This window comes from Botryllus schlosseri, chromosome 10 (assembly GCF_051294905.1).
Source record: "Botryllus schlosseri isolate E-star chromosome 10, Bs_hap1, whole genome shotgun sequence".
In the NCBI taxonomy this organism is placed as follows: Eukaryota; Metazoa; Chordata; class Ascidiacea; order Stolidobranchia; family Styelidae; genus Botryllus; species Botryllus schlosseri.
In genome coordinates, this window is record NC_137245.1 from 18,493,730 (window position 1) to 18,511,192 (window position 17,463).

The 17,463-nt window shown below is 41.3% G+C and overlaps 1 protein-coding gene and 1 long non-coding RNA gene across 5 annotated transcripts in view; one reads left to right on the plus strand and one right to left on the minus strand.

Annotated features, from left to right (window-relative positions):
* Positions 1-660: 660 nt before the first annotated feature.
* The window catches only part of LOC145447778 (uncharacterized), a 45,837-nt gene continuing 29,034 nt past the window's right edge, over positions 661-17,463 (plus strand). Inside the window, exons 1-7 of one of the 4 annotated variants that reach the window (XM_080326044.1) lie at positions 661-1,266; positions 4,529-4,695; positions 4,783-4,873; positions 10,334-10,505; positions 10,560-10,681; positions 11,269-11,538; positions 17,169-17,396. In XM_080326044.1, the coding sequence (XP_080182170.1) occupies positions 1,206-1,266; positions 4,529-4,695; positions 4,783-4,873; positions 10,334-10,505; positions 10,560-10,681; positions 11,269-11,538; positions 17,169-17,396 (1,111 nt within the window). In that variant the 5' untranslated portion in view covers positions 661-1,205. Of the gene's footprint in view, positions 1,267-4,528; positions 4,696-4,782; positions 4,874-10,333; positions 10,506-10,559; positions 10,682-11,268; positions 11,539-17,168; positions 17,397-17,463 lie in introns of those variants that run through there. The other 3 variants (XM_080326045.1, XM_080326047.1, XM_080326046.1) reach the window with 3 other exon arrangements.
* Positions 3,969-4,404, minus strand: LOC145447796 (uncharacterized). The gene is made up of 2 exons (XR_013917708.1): positions 4,303-4,404; positions 3,969-4,231 (listed from the first exon to the last, which is right to left on the minus strand). It is a non-coding gene; the product is annotated as an uncharacterized LOC145447796 (long non-coding RNA).

Sequence of the window (17,463 nt, forward strand, 5' to 3'; positions counted from 1 at the left end):
TGCGATTGAAGTAATCGAGTCAAATGTTTAGTATTTGCCTACATCTAACTCTAAAACGAAATTATCCTATTCGCAGTTACGAATGGACATTATCAAAAAGAACATGGACAAGAGTAGTTGATTAATGCTCAAGCGCTCTTTGATTTTCTATGCAATTAAATGGGACACTATGATAATATATACCTGACTTGAGCTGAAGCTTGACATTGCGACATGGATCCACATCAATAAAAGTGGTGTTGTGCGCATGCACAATAAGTCTAGTAGCGAGATTTTACACTACCATGCTATACTATACGGCTGAATGAAAGTTTTCTTCTGTTAATCCCCCAAGTCCAATCGGCATTTTCGCATTACCGATAAGAGAAATACCTCCCGGTCGTAACGCATGAAGTACCCTCAGCTACCGTAAGAAGAGTATCCAGCAACGAAATTCTTTCCGCGTGTTGAAACAAAAATTCATTTCGATTTTGCTTAGGTTTTCTGCGTTGGAAGTTAGGGATGTATATTTTGCAAGGTTCAAGATATGTGTCCACTTTGGAACTGATGTGCATGAATTTATGAATTATTGCGTTTTTGGGCGGGAGAATATAGGGTATACTAAAAACTAAAATATATATTACAGTAATTTAGTAGTGATATATTGCCTCGCTGTCTTTATAGCTCAATTATGAATCGATGCAGTCTGATTTTTCAGTTACCAGGTTCAATCAATGCGATACATTTCCGCCAGTTAATCTCGCGGTCTCGGGACTAACAAAAACTTCCAATCGTTAGTGGAGATGCGGGGATCACAGTTCGGAAATAAAGATTACAACTGGTGTTTATTGATGTACAAACAGTCGCGTATTCCATACAGAATATTCTCTGTTTTCTTCTCTATAGATATTTCCCCTTAGTAATGGTATATTGCTCATTGAAATATTCTATGATGAAACGAATTCACATCGGGCATATTGTGTGACGTCAGCATTCCTGTCTCAAGTATCGAAGCTGCGACAATCTTCCCTCTTCCGTGTGTTCTAGTGTGTGTACTTGTACACGTTAGTTTTTGTGGTGTCTTGGCTCAAATATTGGATTATTTGCTGTTTGTTTCCACCACCGAAGAGATGAAATAAATTGACTGGAGGGAAACGGTTTACTAGACAGTATCTTCGGACCTCTTTGTCAGCGCTACTTATAGAGGGATACACCTGAAGTTTATTATGTCTTCGCTGCACACTTTGATCCTTCTAATCAAGATTCTTCATTGTACTCATGGGCAAAGTAAGTATACCGTTTCAAATAAACTTTGAAGATTTGATTCGTCTTCGGGTAGACGTTGACATAGTACGCGTTAAAACCTGGTAATGAGATTCATACAACGTGGGCACGCGCAGTTTATTAGTTGTTTACGAAATGTGATGCTTCATTAACGAATCTTCATGGTCTCGCTTCCACTACGTGATTTATGGTGAGATGACTCTAACTTTAGCATGGTTGCTTTCGTTAACATCGATACCAATTATGTACATTATAATGATAAATCTACAGCGGTGGTTCTCAGCAGACGGTGGTAGATGTGTCCGCGAGGTTTTCAATTACACTACGTGATTTACATGATTAGGAATTCTTGAAATCCATCGTTTTTTCAAGCCCGAGTTTACGGGCTAAATTAGTCTTCGAGTATGCATCATATATTGTCTGTCTTGCCTCATAATTTCATAGACTCACCTTACGCCGATTCGTATGAAATCAGACGAATTAGCCATTCAGTTTACAGGCCGCTATTTGCCATCGTCCAGTCTATCGTCGATCGAACAGCAATGCATATAGTGCCGTACTACCACGAAAGCAGTGAGATAACAAACTATTTGCATGTCAACTGGAATCGTAATAGATCAGTTAGTTGGTCGATACCCCGGCACGGTGTATTTGTATTTCGCTATAAGAGCAAGTTATTCCCAACCATTGGCATTTCGTGGCTCCCGTGAAGTATAGTTACATGCGTGTTGTCTTTCGACATCTTCCGGTCTTTTCATTGTTAGGCAATCTTGCGGTGAATTGATTAGATGACATTTTTAATAATATGCTGAACCGAAAAGCCCCCCCCCCCCACCCGTACTAATATAGGTTAAAACCATTGCATTAAAACCATGCAATCAACTAAAACAACCTAGCGTATTGTCTGAATTGCATGAACCCGCTGCTCCCGACAAGACAATTGCTGGACCAGTGACCGGGGACATCTGATTTCAACGAGATAGTTCTGGATCAGATTGAAGGGAAAGCCCAAACTTAGATTTAAAACACATATACATTTTACTTATATAAAACAACTAAATTGTCTTATAATATATAAGGTACAGCAGGCCAATTTTTCATTTTCGTTACTTGAGTGCGCGAATACTCTTTTTACAAATTAACCTACGTGCCAAAAATCGAAGACCCACTGATCTTAAGTTCCAACTCGAGTATAGACAGAACAGTAAACCGAAATAGGCTATACATCTGCTGACAACTTGTCCCAAACAATATATATATATTCAAAGGTGCAGAATTCTTTCTGCCGTCTGACTGCATCTTTCTTAATATTATAAACATTTGTACAGTCAGCATAAATCAAAGCCAAAATATTATATGTAGCATATTGATGGCGAGTGCATCCGTGGATGGAATGTAAACTTTCGAGGCGTCTGTACCCGTCGTGTTCTAATTACTTTAACAAGGCGCCAAATAACCCGCTAGACTGGTTTTACTACCGCTCCCAAATTTAGTCGGAGGAAAAACAAACATATTATAGGGCGATGGGATTAGAGTCGTGTTTTGGGTAGTCTAAATTCTTGAAAATAACTCTATTCAGAAGGTTTCTGTATACAAATATTACGGATTTTGAAAACGATGCGGCTAGCGAATAGTCGTCGAGGTGTATGCTTTTCATACATACCATATCACGGAGAGATACAAAAATATGTCATAAATTGGTTTGATATCATGAGGGACATGGCTGTTCATTATGTCCAAAGATTATTTTCCGTTGGATCGCAAAGACAATCCCGGTACATAGTAAAGTACTGTTGATAGATGCGAGATCCATCCACATCTACGTCATATGTAAATTAAGCGATGTCATGTCTGAGCATTTCAGCACAGAAGTGTAATCTGGCCGACATTTGGTGCGAACGCGACGATGGTATCATATTGGTGCTCGATCCTAGTCAAAAAACTAGTATTTGATATGGGACTCACGGAGACGTAATGGACCAGCCCCTATCGATATAACCGCATCATATAATCAGGTGGATGTCGAAACGATCAGTCACGGTTTCTAAATCCACATCGGCCCTAATGCCCGATGCAACAGTGTTTGATCTCTATCTTTCGACTTTCTTTCTGTTCAGACTATTTTCCTCGCTCTTATTCAGTCGCCCTTCTCTGTTCGTTTTAGTAAAGACATAGGGTTACCATATTCTGGAATCGGGAAAGGACGACACTTTTTCAAAATTTTCAAACTTAGAATACTAGTGGAAAATCCTGAAAAAATGGTAAATTTTTCCCACTTCGTGGTCGGCTGACTAAAAATGGGTCAACTTTCTCGCTCAGCGCCCAAAATACTGTTTTTTCCTTCACTTTATCAGGTGGCATTTAATGTAAACGCCTCTGAAAGGATATGTTGACTGGTAGCGTATAGCACCATCAGTCAGTCTTACACCATCGCCACTCATTGTATGATACAACTACAACTACATATACTAAAGTAAATAATGTATGTATACAATATGTATACAATAAGGAATATCAACGAACATATTTCATACAGAATTGTCATTGGCTTCCGATTTGCCGTTCGGCCCGATTCAAACCCAAATTATTTTTCGACTTTAGCCTAATCCGACCATAGCATCGACAACCGCAGGATTGACATATGAACCGCTAAATCCCAGCCCAACTTTCAGCTTTGAATCAGCAGGCTTACAACTGGACACATATTCGCAGCCCTATAGATACAGCGCAGATTTATTAGCGGATCGAGATATCGTCGGCATCGGGGAATAAAATTACACGCAGCAAAGTTGACTTGTGCATGCGCAACAGGCATTGATGAGTGTGTGAGTGTGAATCTGATGTAGAATGTGCTGAAGCACCAAAAACCAATAATAATACTACGAGTACCCTGTTCTCTGTATGTCTACAAATTTGTTAGTCCGACTCCAATCCTGTCTGTTCAAGATCGAATCCTGATCCGATCCGACTGCGCCAGTAGTATCGGAAAAAGTATGAATCCGGCTCCGGAAAAAATATAAAAATCCTGGCAATATCCACTCCATCTTTGACTCAAGTCTACACTGTACTCCCTGGTACTCCTGCCGAATCAGAAAAAGAGCGAATCCGTCCCAGCCTGAAATTTTTAAAAAGTCAGACCCAAAGTCCTCTCAGGCTCCGACTCCATGCCCCGCATTAGTTCCCTGATGGGACGGGGTGTAAAATGGGTAGCAATGTAGGAAGTATGTTAGAAAACTATTCCTTGATTACTGGAGAAACGTTCTAGCTGGATTCGAAGCGCCAACTATAGAAAATGTGACTGGAACGACGATTGGGATATCGTTCAACACCGTCGAAGGAGCTGACGAATACGTTGTTACTGCGGCACAACGATATGTCTCAAGTCAAACTGTTGAAGAGATTGTACGAGACACAACGACCACTCTTTTACAAGTAAGTTACGGCGACAGTGCAGTAATACCAGCAGTGCTGTACAAACGCATGACCTACACAAGTCATCCGGATACGTCTTCTTTCCAGAATTTGACACCAAGCACATTGTATGATATTTCAATTCAAGCAAGAAATTCGAGTGCTGATTTGGGAAGGAATAAAACGAAACAGCAGACTCGTAAGTTCGGATGTATGAATGGTGTGGACCTAGCTGAAAAGCTGGCATTGTGATGGATCAATTTTAAAATAATGACAATCAAGTATGCGTTATGGAGCGATGTGATACTGTAGGAAAACCGTTTGCACCATCGGTTTCCTGTTGCGACTTTGCAGTAGAGCCCCAGCTCCTTAAATGATGTTGGTAATAAAAATGTCACATGGTTGCAATTTAAAACAATAGGGCAACTGTAATAAGATTTTGCATGGACCCATTGAGCGCGGTGTGGTTGTAGCGGCGAGAGTGACAGTAGTGCGTGTCTTGATAAAATAGAACAAACAAAGCATATCATAATAAAGAAACAAATGAGTTAGTCCTTGACGTGGAAAAAAGCTACCGGCGGTGAAGGCACTTTGTACACAGTGCACACACCCTTTGAGGTGCCTCTGCCGTGAATGCATTTCGAGGATGTTGACATTCTTTTAGTGGTTGTCAAAACCAGGTGTGCGGTTTCGGTTTTGTGAAGTTGATAACAACCCAAGCTATTGTCAGGTGGCAAATCAAAAACTAACATTTTATTCTGTGCAATCCTTCATTAGAATCGGCAATTGAGATAGCCTATTTACAGGAGCCTCGCATTTCCAACGCCTAGTTTCGAAAAATAGCATCACATCTGCACATGATATAAAGTTACTGTCCAAGGCTACCGTGTTTAGCAAAATCGAGAGGATTTCTCGTTAAATATCAACGAATGATCAAAGTGTCGAATGGATTTTCGTTTCGAGCTCCGTTGACTGTTGTGGTCTCAAGTGCAATCATTGTGGGCATCGTCCCAGAAACCAATTCCGATAAGGCGAATGTATGAGTTGGACATTTCAATTCTCATCCTGAGATACTTGGCGGTTTATGGTTCAGCTCAGGTTTTTAAATCGAACAGTCTCTAAATTATTTTGGTGACAAGAGAACTGCTAATGGTAAAGTTGTTTGAGTTATTGCAAAAGGTTAGATTTCAGGGACTTGGTGCCGTGCTATTGACCATATAATAGGGTTGCCACACGTCGAAAATTTCCCTGACGTGTCTGAAATTTCGCTATAAAAACTGCGTCTGGGAGGAAATACTAAAAGATGCCTAAATTTGCGGAATTTTGAAGGCTTGAAGTAGGCCCAAAATGTTTTCGTAAATCAACATTAGCAAACAGATTCATGCTATTTGAATTTTTTCTTCGCGCTGGGCGCGATTCAGTGAAACGTAACTTTGTTCTTAATATTGATACGGAGACCATACGCACTATACCCTCGTAAAATATGCATTCGAAAATGAAGAAAAATAACCATCATTTACTGAAATAAGTCTAATTGTAAACGCAATAATAAGGTGACGATATTACCCATAGATTCGGTTAAGACCGTTTGTAAGCTTTAGTCCAGGGCTCTTCAACCGGGTGTGTCGTACACCCCAGGGTGTACCATAACTGGAAAAGGGTGTACCAGTCGGATGGGGGTGTACCGGGGTGTACCAGATACGCAATAAAATGAACCGATGATTGTGTATCACATTAAAAAAAACAGTCAAGTTTATGTTTCATAACAGGTTGTTCATATCATAGGGTTGCCGTACGTCAGGGACGAGACGGGATTTTGTCCGGCCCGTGGACAGTTTCCCGTCTTACATGATAATGCCGGCATAGCGGCCTCAGTCTGCCGAAATTCCCCACTACTTGCTAACTACGTCCAATTTTAGTGACTGTACGTTATTATATACGTGACTTGCATTGGAGGCTAGGCATTTACGATGTAGGCTACTAAACTCTAATGTTGCTTGTGGTTATCATGTTGTTTAACGAATACAATGGTAATTTACACCCGACCGATATTCCTTAATTTTGATTCCGTAACCGCTGACTTGTTCTAAGGCACACTATAGGCTTTTGTAAGACACTGCTTATGCGAATAAGATGGCGAAGAGGAGCCTAGATAAACCTCCAACTCTTAGGTAGGAATTCTGGAGTAGACCTCGGTCGGACTCAAACCCATAACCATTGGTGTTGTAGCTGTGGAATATACCACTATACGCTATCTCGCCACCTACTCAACCCTAATGAATTGATATCTTGGTAAATTTGGGTTACCGGGCTTATCGAACGCCTCGAAATCTGCACCATAACGTCCTATATGGTGTGGACACAAGCAAGTCTCACGGCTTGCTGAAATTGGTCTACATCACACTTTTAAAATTTGGTCGAAGGCAATTTGACGGCAATTTTGATAAAATGAGTAGCAATCGAAAGCTACCTTGGTACTCATTGTGTAAATATAAATTTTATTCTGCTCGTGATCCTGGACCCCCCAAAATCAGCCTCGAATGTGGCATTGTAACGGAGTTTGCTATTGTGACGCAACTATATGCCGTCTGAGCAGCTCAGGAGTAAGGCTGGGCACAATGATTCGAGTACTCGAATCTGAATCGAGTAATTATTTTAGTGATTCGAGTCGAGTAGCAAAATACGATTTTTTCGAGTATTATATATATTATATGCTACTCGCCGCTGAAAGGTTATTTTGTTAACGAGAGTTATGGTTTGATACTATTTTTTACTGGGAAGCCTTATAAAACCTTGATTGCATACGAAACATAGTACAAAGCTACAGACGTTACTGGAATTAACACATTTCCGAAGTCACCATCCTCCTACAACATTGTCACAAAGTGCAATGAAATCGGTATAGGGTCGAAATAATACCAAAGTATCTTTAATGTGATAGATAACAGGCATTATATTCTTTGCGGTGGCATAAAAGGTATATATTGGAACCGTGACATCTTATATGCTGTTATTACGTCATAATGATTGATACTCGAATACTCGACACGACTCGAAGCATAATACGTGATTCAGAATCGAATCACTCAGGTACTCGATTTTGCCCAGCCCTACTCAGGAGCAAGTGCGCACGAGAGTAAGAATGTGAAGGCTCAATCGGTTGCGCAACAGTGGCCATTACGCTTGCGGTTTACGCTGCTTCTCAGACGGCATGGTTGCGTCACAATACCAAACTCCGTTACAATGCAACATTCAAGTCTGGTTTTTGGAGGTTCCAGGACCACGAGCAGAATAAAATTTATATTTTCACAATCAGTACCACATTAGCTTTCGATTGATATCAATTTTATAAAATTCAATGCTTGGCAAGTCGGTCACAAATTACCTTCAAATTGCCTTTGACCAAATGGAAAGTTGAAGTAGACCAATTTCAAAAAGCCGTGATATTTGCTTGGGTCCACACCATATAGGACACTATGATTGCACCGTGTGTTGATTGATCAGAACAGACATGGCGGCGTCTGTACGACAATGCTGTTCTCATATCCACATTGGCGAGAAATGGATTTGAAGTGACATTGCTGTCGTTGAAATACAATCATTAAATACGATCTATTTATTGTACATGTGAATGAATGGGCGAATAATGTATCGATTCAGCAATCGGCCCGATAAGTACTTAATTTTCCTATATCCGGCCCGCCGACTGAAGAAGTTGCACTCCCATGCCATACGTCCCCTTTTAAGAGGATTTGTCCTCTTTTTTGACTTTTTTGAAAGTGTCCTCGAAGGACGGCTAAATGTCCTCTTTTTTGAAAATTTTGGTTAAATGCCCGTGGGAATTGAACGGAGATATAGGAAATTAGCTCTCAAGAGACGGTGTGGCTGGCTGTTCGGGACTTGAGCCAGAAAAACGACCTTTGTTTAAGTCAACCAACCACAAACTCAGGAAAAAGTAACCATTTTTTCCGGATTTTACCCCAATATCATAAGTCTGAAAATTTTGAAAAATTGTCCTCTTTTCAGATTTCCAGAATATGGTAACCCTATCACATAAGCTGTACGCAACTTGTAGATGACATTCCTTTAATGATGTACATATAAGCAGATGATGTTTCTCATCATTTGATGTATTGGTTCCTTTTGCAGTAGTACAGGGTGGATTTAACATATGTTCAGCTTGCGATATTTGTCTATAATGAATCTCGAGGAAGCCGCCGCGATAGCTCAGACATTTTGAATCGGTCCATCCTGTGAGATACTTATAGATAGCGCATCGTACATAATTGCAGAGGCGCAGCCTGGGAGTATCGGGGGTCGATTTGAGAATCACTGTGTTGTATCGTGGCCCGGTAACCTCGAGCCTTGAATAATGTTTAGCATTTCCTATAAGTAGCAGCCATGCTCATCTTTATTTAGATTAGACCAGACCAGGGGTGACCAATCCGCGGACATACGGCCGCATGCAGCCGTAAAACAACATTCATGTGACCGTCTACAAATAATACTCCTGGCGATATCATCCGCATAGCGGTGTCTTGAAAACTCCTAGAAGTACGCCGTGCTACAAGTCGGCAGTTATGGAATCAAAAATAAGGAATATCGGCCTGGCGCAAATGACCATTGTAGTCGACAAACACCATGAATGCCACAAAACAACATCAACCTAATCAAATTATAGAGACCGTTAATATGCAATTTGAATTAACGAAGTGGTTACCGAATATTTGAGAAAATATCGCGATTCAGAGTGACTTGGAATTTTCATTTTCAATATAATAGTGTCCTTGCAATCGGAACCGACCGTAAAGATGAGAACCGGGGGGGGGGGGGGGGAATAATGCACCCCATAAAAATGTCAAGTTAGAATCGTGTGCGTCTCACGAATGAAAGTTTTTCTGGTACGTTTTGGCGATTCCAATAAATTTTGACTATACCGGAAATCATGATGGGAGGTCAAAAAATAACATCATGCAACAAAAGGGGTTAATAAAATACAGAAGTGCATCATCACTAATTTTGTGTCCGAAATTTTCAAAGACATCTCCTTCATCAGCTCTGTCGGTTTATCTGATCACGTGGATGGGCTGAGAACGGATAAATATTCGACGAAATTTATTCACGAGGTTGAAAAATTTGTCCAGCTCTGCGCGACTGGCAAACAATCCTAATTATTTTACCTAGGCCTTCAGGGGTGTTCTGCTTATACAATTAAAAATGTTTAAACGCAAGGTATATCACAAGATATCAGTGATGACACATAACACCACAAGAGCTATCCGCGGTGTAAAGTTCCTATCGGCCAATTTAACATTTGTCGTCCAGACGTATGAAGATACACAAAAAATAACAGCGGGTATTCACCGCCAAGGCGGATTCGGGTATAAGGGGTGTCGACGCCATCGAAAGCCAAAGAAGCTAAAAACAGTTGTCATCTCCGCGGCCAGGCGTCACCACGACCAGAAGCTGTTTTTGTGGCGATTATGTTTTTTCTTTGCTCGTAATTATTAATTCTATATATTTGCTTCAATATCAAGTAGCAGCACGACTTTACTATTACTTCCGGCTATATCCATTTCGTTCGATGAATATCATGATAGCGACGCACCTCTAACTTTTAACCACATTATACTGTACTAGTTGAAATTGCCGTTCACAGATCCCGGTGCACCGACGCTTACAACCAGCACCCCGCTTCCAAACACATTCCTGGTATTCCTAAACACCGCGAACAGGGCCAGAGTTTCTCAGTGGACAGTGGAATATCGACCTCTAGGCACGAACATTTCAAAAGTGGTGACTACCGAAGAATCTCGATATTATGTGCTCCGGTAAACCGACTAAGATATGGATGTTTCTGTTTGTAAATGAAATTCACCCATTAGTTTGGTAGATTTACAACCCGACACCACGTATCAGGTGCGAGGACGCGCTTCACAAATCTACAACAGTATCAATTTAACTGAGACTGAAGCAATTTTTTCGGACTGGTATAGTTTTACCACAGGTGAATGAAATTCTTAGTTTTCAAACACGTTAGCTGCAATAGTTGAACATAAAGTTTTACGACTTCGAAAATGTTGTCAGCATGCGGATTGAAATTTACTTTTTCTGGCGTATCTGGTCATTCAAAATTCAGCTTTCACATCCTATACTCATTTAAATGAGTCAAATAAACCCATATATTAGATGCAATATACCCGTGGTGCTGTGGGGTCGATTTACACTTTCCGGTTTGGTTATGCGTTCTCCTTCCGTTAACAATGCAAGTGTGTTTGTAAAATCCTCATGAGAGCAGACTATTTCGATATCACCTCTTAAATATCTCCAGCTGCCGGCTTTCATGGTCACGCTGTTGTCTATTTCTTTCATTTCAAACCTTTTATCTTTTACCTTTCTATTACACCTATTGTTCCTTTCCCCCAATCCGAGCTATGTTGCTAAACGAAACCCCCCCCCCCCTCCAGTAGCGATGAGAATTAAAATTAGAGATGTCAATTCAGTGATACGATTTCACACAAGCAATCCGGACATTGTTTTTATAGTCAAGACTTCGACTGACAAAAGTATAAGACAAGTTATGATGATTTTCAGATTCGCTATCAGTCTTTGCCCGGGTGACATTTGTTGGTGGCTCATCAACTGATAATACTGAGTTTGGCGAGGAATGGAACAGGGTTCAGCAAGAGCTGGAGAAAGCATACGAAAACCTTACAAATCTGAACAGTCTCGACGTTGTTAGGAAGGAGAACGAAACTGTTTATTTTAGACTGAAGATAAAAGATAAATCTTTCAACGATACATCAACTTCTGTTTACAATCTGAACGGGACCCAATTCTCTAATTTTGCTGTAAATAACGGAGGTAAGACCGAAGGCCAGCCCACGGGCTTCTTTCCATGAAATTATGTAAAGCAGATACTCTGACTGTCAGAAGTAAAGATCAGTCTGATATCATTCTTCTTCGAAATCGTGAAATATATTCGAAACCTATACAGCAAGTTCCAATAAATCAGTGGTTTCAGACCTTTATTTCTATTCGTGGAGTGGACACCCTCCAGAGAATATATAGGGATGATGTGAACCTCTGAAAGGTTCACATTCGTGTGAACGCCAACCTTTTTGATAGGTTCTGTGTGAACGCCAACGTGAACCTCATGACGTCATGTGACGTCATATTGCTAATTCCAACCCTACATTTCAGTGAAGTGATAGCCTATATTAAGGTACACGTTCATATAGACCAGTGGTTCTTAACCTTTTTTCCTCCAGCGCCCCCTTTCAAAAATTATCGTGCTCCATCGCCCCCCAACCGCATATTGTAAGGAATGTAATAAAGACAATGAGTAAGAGGGAGGGCCGTAACAGCACTTCGTCATCCCTCCTAAAAATGATTGCCTTGCGCGCCCATAGCGTGATAAACAGGCCTGTTTATTTTTGGATATTGGATTTTATTTTTGGAGATTCTCCAAAAATAAGATTTGAAAACATCCAAAAATAAGATTTTTTTGGATGATGTTTTTCAGTAAAATAAACAAGTCAGAGCGATGTAAACGACCAGAAAACTCATAAAAACACACAAAACAGCATCTATGTGAGGGAAGGGTCACCGAAACGCTAAAACCACTTCCACTCAATCGACTTCACGTTTCTGCTGACCTTGCCTGCCCGCCCCTCCGCCTTTGTACTCCTATAAGTTTCACAGTGCGACATGTAGAGAAGACGGGAAGGCAGCTTGAGTGAGGCAAAGGGAACGGCGAATTCATATACAGCCACCTCTGTCACAATCACTTCGTCCACACGATGACGGGACTCATCTGCTGATGCTTCAGACGGCAACACAACTTGATCCAGAGTAGATGGAAAGCGTGCGCCCCAAGTTTGTTGACGCTCGTTTATTGTCAATGAAGAGGGTGGCCTCTTGGTTGACTGGAAACCGTACCAAACTCCTTGATGTTATGGACGAAAACAGTCCGGCGTGTGCAACTTCGCTGCTGTGGTCCATCTAATCGTTCTCGATCGCATGGTCACGCTCGCACATAGCTGAGTACCACCGTCACGAAGCTTCATGGTCTTGACGTTCTGATCATGGAACAGCAGGAGCTCATGCGCCTGGTCGAACGCCTGTGCAGTGTGTCCAGGTGAGGACTGGGACGAGGACCGCCACAAGGAAGGTCAGAGGGTGTTGGGGTGTTGGGCTGTCAAGTTCAATGAGGCACGCATGGGATGAGGTTTCAAGCGCATTACTGACGAGCGCTTTTCAGGAGCAAAGGCTTGGAACATTGGAAAGTTTAAAGAGTTAGACATTCCTCCATTTTTGGACCCCTATAACCTCGATGTTTCCCACAATTGCGACGTTCGAGGCGTCTCGCAGTGATTAATATTCTTTAGAAGGCATCCTCCAGGCCAAATACTAAATTTGTGAAGAATGTATTGGAAAGTTAGATCAAGATCACTGATGATGCCTATGTGTTGGAGGACTTGAATACATGATAATAACATACTTTTGGTGGATTTTTTCAGTAGTATTAGGGCTCAAAACACCTTCAATTCTTATTTTTGGAGATCCTCCAAAATTAAAATTTGAAAATATCCAAAAATAAGCTATTTTTGTTATTTTTGGAGAAGTCCAAAAATAAACAGGCCTGGTGATAAACCAAACTTCCGAGGGCTTCGCCCCCAAGAACCCCGTAGCGTGATTTCGATGGTCAGCAAAGTTTGTGTGGCATGGTCGCCCTAGGTAACAAAATTTTCTATAATGCATGAATGAATAGGTGGTAATTACATATACAAGTCGCTATAAACTTTTTATCCTCTCAGCCCACGTATTCAGATTTACCAGTAGCGCTGATTGAGCTGTTGTATGGGAATATGGAGGGCACGTAATTATTAATTAAACATATTCGGGCGTGCCCGTAGGTACAATTAATTCGTTACCAGGGCCGTAACAGCACTTCGTCAGCCCCCCAAAAACGTTGGTCTTAGCCTCCCCCCATCGGGTGATAAATCAAACTTCCAGGGGGCTTCGCCCCCAGACCCCACTTCGGCTATCCACTATTTGCTGATACTAGTCATCTACATTGGGTGTCCATTTACTGAGCCAGGTATTCCCGCCTAGATGCGCGAAGCGCGAAAAATTTCAATCATTAATGATTGAATTGGTAAATATGATCGGGAATTGCATGTATATTGATGTCAAATTTTATCCTCTCTCTGCTCAGGTAAACAAATTTACCGGTAGAGCTGAGTGATGTGTGATTGAAAAGGTAGGACCCCTCAATAATAATTATACATCTTCGGGCTTATACCCGTTGGCAGGAACGAAACGGCACTTCGTCAGGCCCCTCGAAAAAACTTGAGTCTTGGGCTCCCATAGGGCGATAAACCGACCGCCCCCATCACGTTGTTCGTTTTGCCACGAAATCAGCTGTACTGATTAGCGAGCCAGTGCGAAGTGCGGAAACTTTCGATAATTCATGATAAAATCGGTCAGTAAGATCGGGAATTGCATATATATTGCTATTAATTTATTGTCCTCTCTGCTCACGTTACCAGATTTACCGGTAGAGCTGAGTGAGGTGCAATGTTCCGTCTAAGCTGCTCACGTGCGCAGTGCTGACATGGTATCTGTGCACAGAAAATCTACGTTGCGTACAACTAATCCGAAGTTTCGACCCTTTTTTAGTCGTTACGCACTGTTGTCCAAGGGTCTGCGCAGTGAGTTTATTGAGTGTGCGCAGACTCATCAAAACGTAGAGCGAACATTGTTAGATGTCTTGGAAGGTGAAGGGCCCGTAACTAATAATTGAACATATTCGGGCGGGCGACCCCGTTGGTATGACTTCGTTGTATGATGTTATTTCGTGACCTCCTGTCTGCTATATCAAAAAATATAGAATCGCCCAACAGGGATATCGCCCAACAAGAATATCTAGTTTTAGATATCCCTGTCGCCCAGTCGTACTAAACTAAAAGACGAACACGATTTCAAATTGGTATTTCTTCACTGGAATATAATTTTTCCCTGCCGGATGGAATTCGTCTTCTGGGGTTCAGATTGCCAACACAGGAATATTCGGTGCCAGTCATTTAGGCGCCCATGGACAATTAAACCTATATGTCTTTTGTTGGCTATATATAACGAAGTTTTCGGTGTTCATTTTCTCTGAATACTCATTAAGGATATGTCCCACCACCACATCATCTTCTGCGAAGCCATTTCTCTCCAGCGCCCCCTGAGCCCAGCGCCCCCCATATCGCCCCCTGAGCGTTTCCGCCCCCTTTCAAAATTGCCAGCGCCCCCCCAGGGGGCGCTGGAGGCAAGGTTAAGAACCACTGATATAGACGTTCTAAACGTTGCCAAATGTATCAACTGGGGCAATCAAATGATATAATATTGCCATAAAATCAATATCTTTCGTCGCTTTGCCAACAATTTCGACGACGACTTGCAAGGGAATATATCATAACGCCTTAACGGTCTAAGCCAGACCGGACAATGTATGCGGCGTAGTGTAAAACGTGTTTCCTTTCTTGCTACCGATATTACCCCATTAACAAGTTATGCGACAGTAGCCAGCACCCTAATCGCACGGATTTGGTTTTCTTGATACAATAAACATATGATGTCAAAATTAACCTCGTACGCCTGCCAGATTTTTCACATCAGACAACGATATCAATTTCATTGATTGGGTGAATAAGCATCATTCGCTGACTATACCTATGTATAGTGTATTTCGCTCTTGATGTTGTGTGAGATTGCGGGTCAAGCTTACAGCAGAGAGTCACTAAATATTCACGTGGATATTTTGAGAAAACTTTTGTAACAAAGCAAGTAAAATTTTTGAGATTGTTAAGGTGCATCCTCGTTTAGTATTGAATTTTATGCTGCCAGCACCATGCATGGAGTATGGCCGCAGTTGAAATCCAATAAATTTCAACCAAACATGTTAAAATGACGCGAAAATTGTAACATATGAAAAAGGTTCACAGTGCAGAACCTACCAAGGTTCATTTGTGAACGTGAACCTCTAAATTTCTGAGGTTCACACAGAGAACGCGAACGTGAACCTTACTTTCACACCATCCCTAAAGGCCTAACCTCACGCGCTCATATATCTATTGCAGCTAGGGTTACATTTAAAACAAATGGTGTTTTACAACACTTTGTTTAAAACATGTTTTAAACAAAGTTTTGAAAAAATGGCTTTACAAAAAATTATTTTTGTTTTAAACGTTGTATAATCATACCATAGTTGTGTGAATACTTTCGAACAAACATTGAGCAAGAGCCGACGAGTACTCTCAAGGACTCTCTGCACCGTTAGCTTGTACCCACCATATAGGTGTATTCGTGGACGCCTTGTTGAATGAATTACACTGGTTAATTCATCAATACTATATAACAGTGGTCGGGAACCTATGGCTCACGAGCCAAGTATGGCTCTTTTGGGCATAAAGTATGGCTCTTTGCGAAATTTTTATATATGTGCTTCATTTATCAATATTGCAGCAATTTGTTAATAAATCTTCAACACGACCAGTACAAATATTTTTGTGACAGTATAAATATGTCCTTGAGATGTTAATACAGTTGCGCATTCGGGGTTAGGGGCTCGGACCCCCTTTTCAAAATCATCAAATTTGAGTTGCTGTCTCGCCTGCGACTAATATCACTCCCGAATTTGAATGTATCCGACTCCAAATCTCGAATTGCACGATACCTTGATTGATCAATGAAAATAGCAGACAAGGCGACGCCTGTATGACAATGCAGTTTTCAAATGCACATTGTCTTCTTGATCTACCTACGGCGAGCAGTGAACTGACGTGGAAGTGGCATTCACATTTACAAATTCAACGTATCGTACTGGCTTTGTAGTTGCTGTTCAAATGTAGGCGTGTGGCACAACGTTGTGTTACCGCCGACTACTTCGAGAATTGAGAAGTCGAATCGGACTCGACAATTACATTCGATTATTTATCAGTTTTTATAAATTTTATGATAGTCATGATGAATTGCGCTACGCTAATCCCGGCCGTGCCTCACCTATGCCTTACCTCTCCTGTCACGCTATATTTTCGAACAATAAATAGACAAGTTGTGATTTTCGTAGTCAAAACATTCAAAATCTAGTAGACAGGTAAGGCACTGCCTCACGTGCATCCCCTGACACCACGTCACTGACGCATCACACATTACAGTGGTTATGTATGCTGCTGTGTAGTGATAATGTTTAGCATGATTAGTACGAGTTGTTACAGATAATATACGGTGCAAACGATGAATCCCATGTGTGGTGATTTCGAATTGGCGCTACCATGACGTCACGATTCTACAATTGTGACGTACAATTTGATTAAAATGTATGGCTCTTTGGGAGTTAAAATGGCAAATATAGGGTCAGTATGGCTCTTCCGACGAAAAAGGTTCCCGACCCCTGCTATATAATGTACAACTGATTTATTCGATTAAACTACGACACATTGCAGACGAAAGCATCGGAACTCCTAAACTTACTGCGAAAGAAGACCTGCTTTTGCGACTCCAGTACGAGACTAGTACAAACATGACGGAAGGTGGAATCACAGACACGTTCGTTTTACTCAGCCCTGAGGAGACATCGCAAGCAATTCAAATTTTTCCTGAAACGGAACCGAATAAACTAAATCTGCTTATCAATCAATACGAGAGAGATATTTCTTTTAGGGAAGAGGGAAGTAAGCTACCGGTAGTTACTTTGATATATGTGGGGTGGTGTAGGTATATCCCGTGGGTTTACAACTA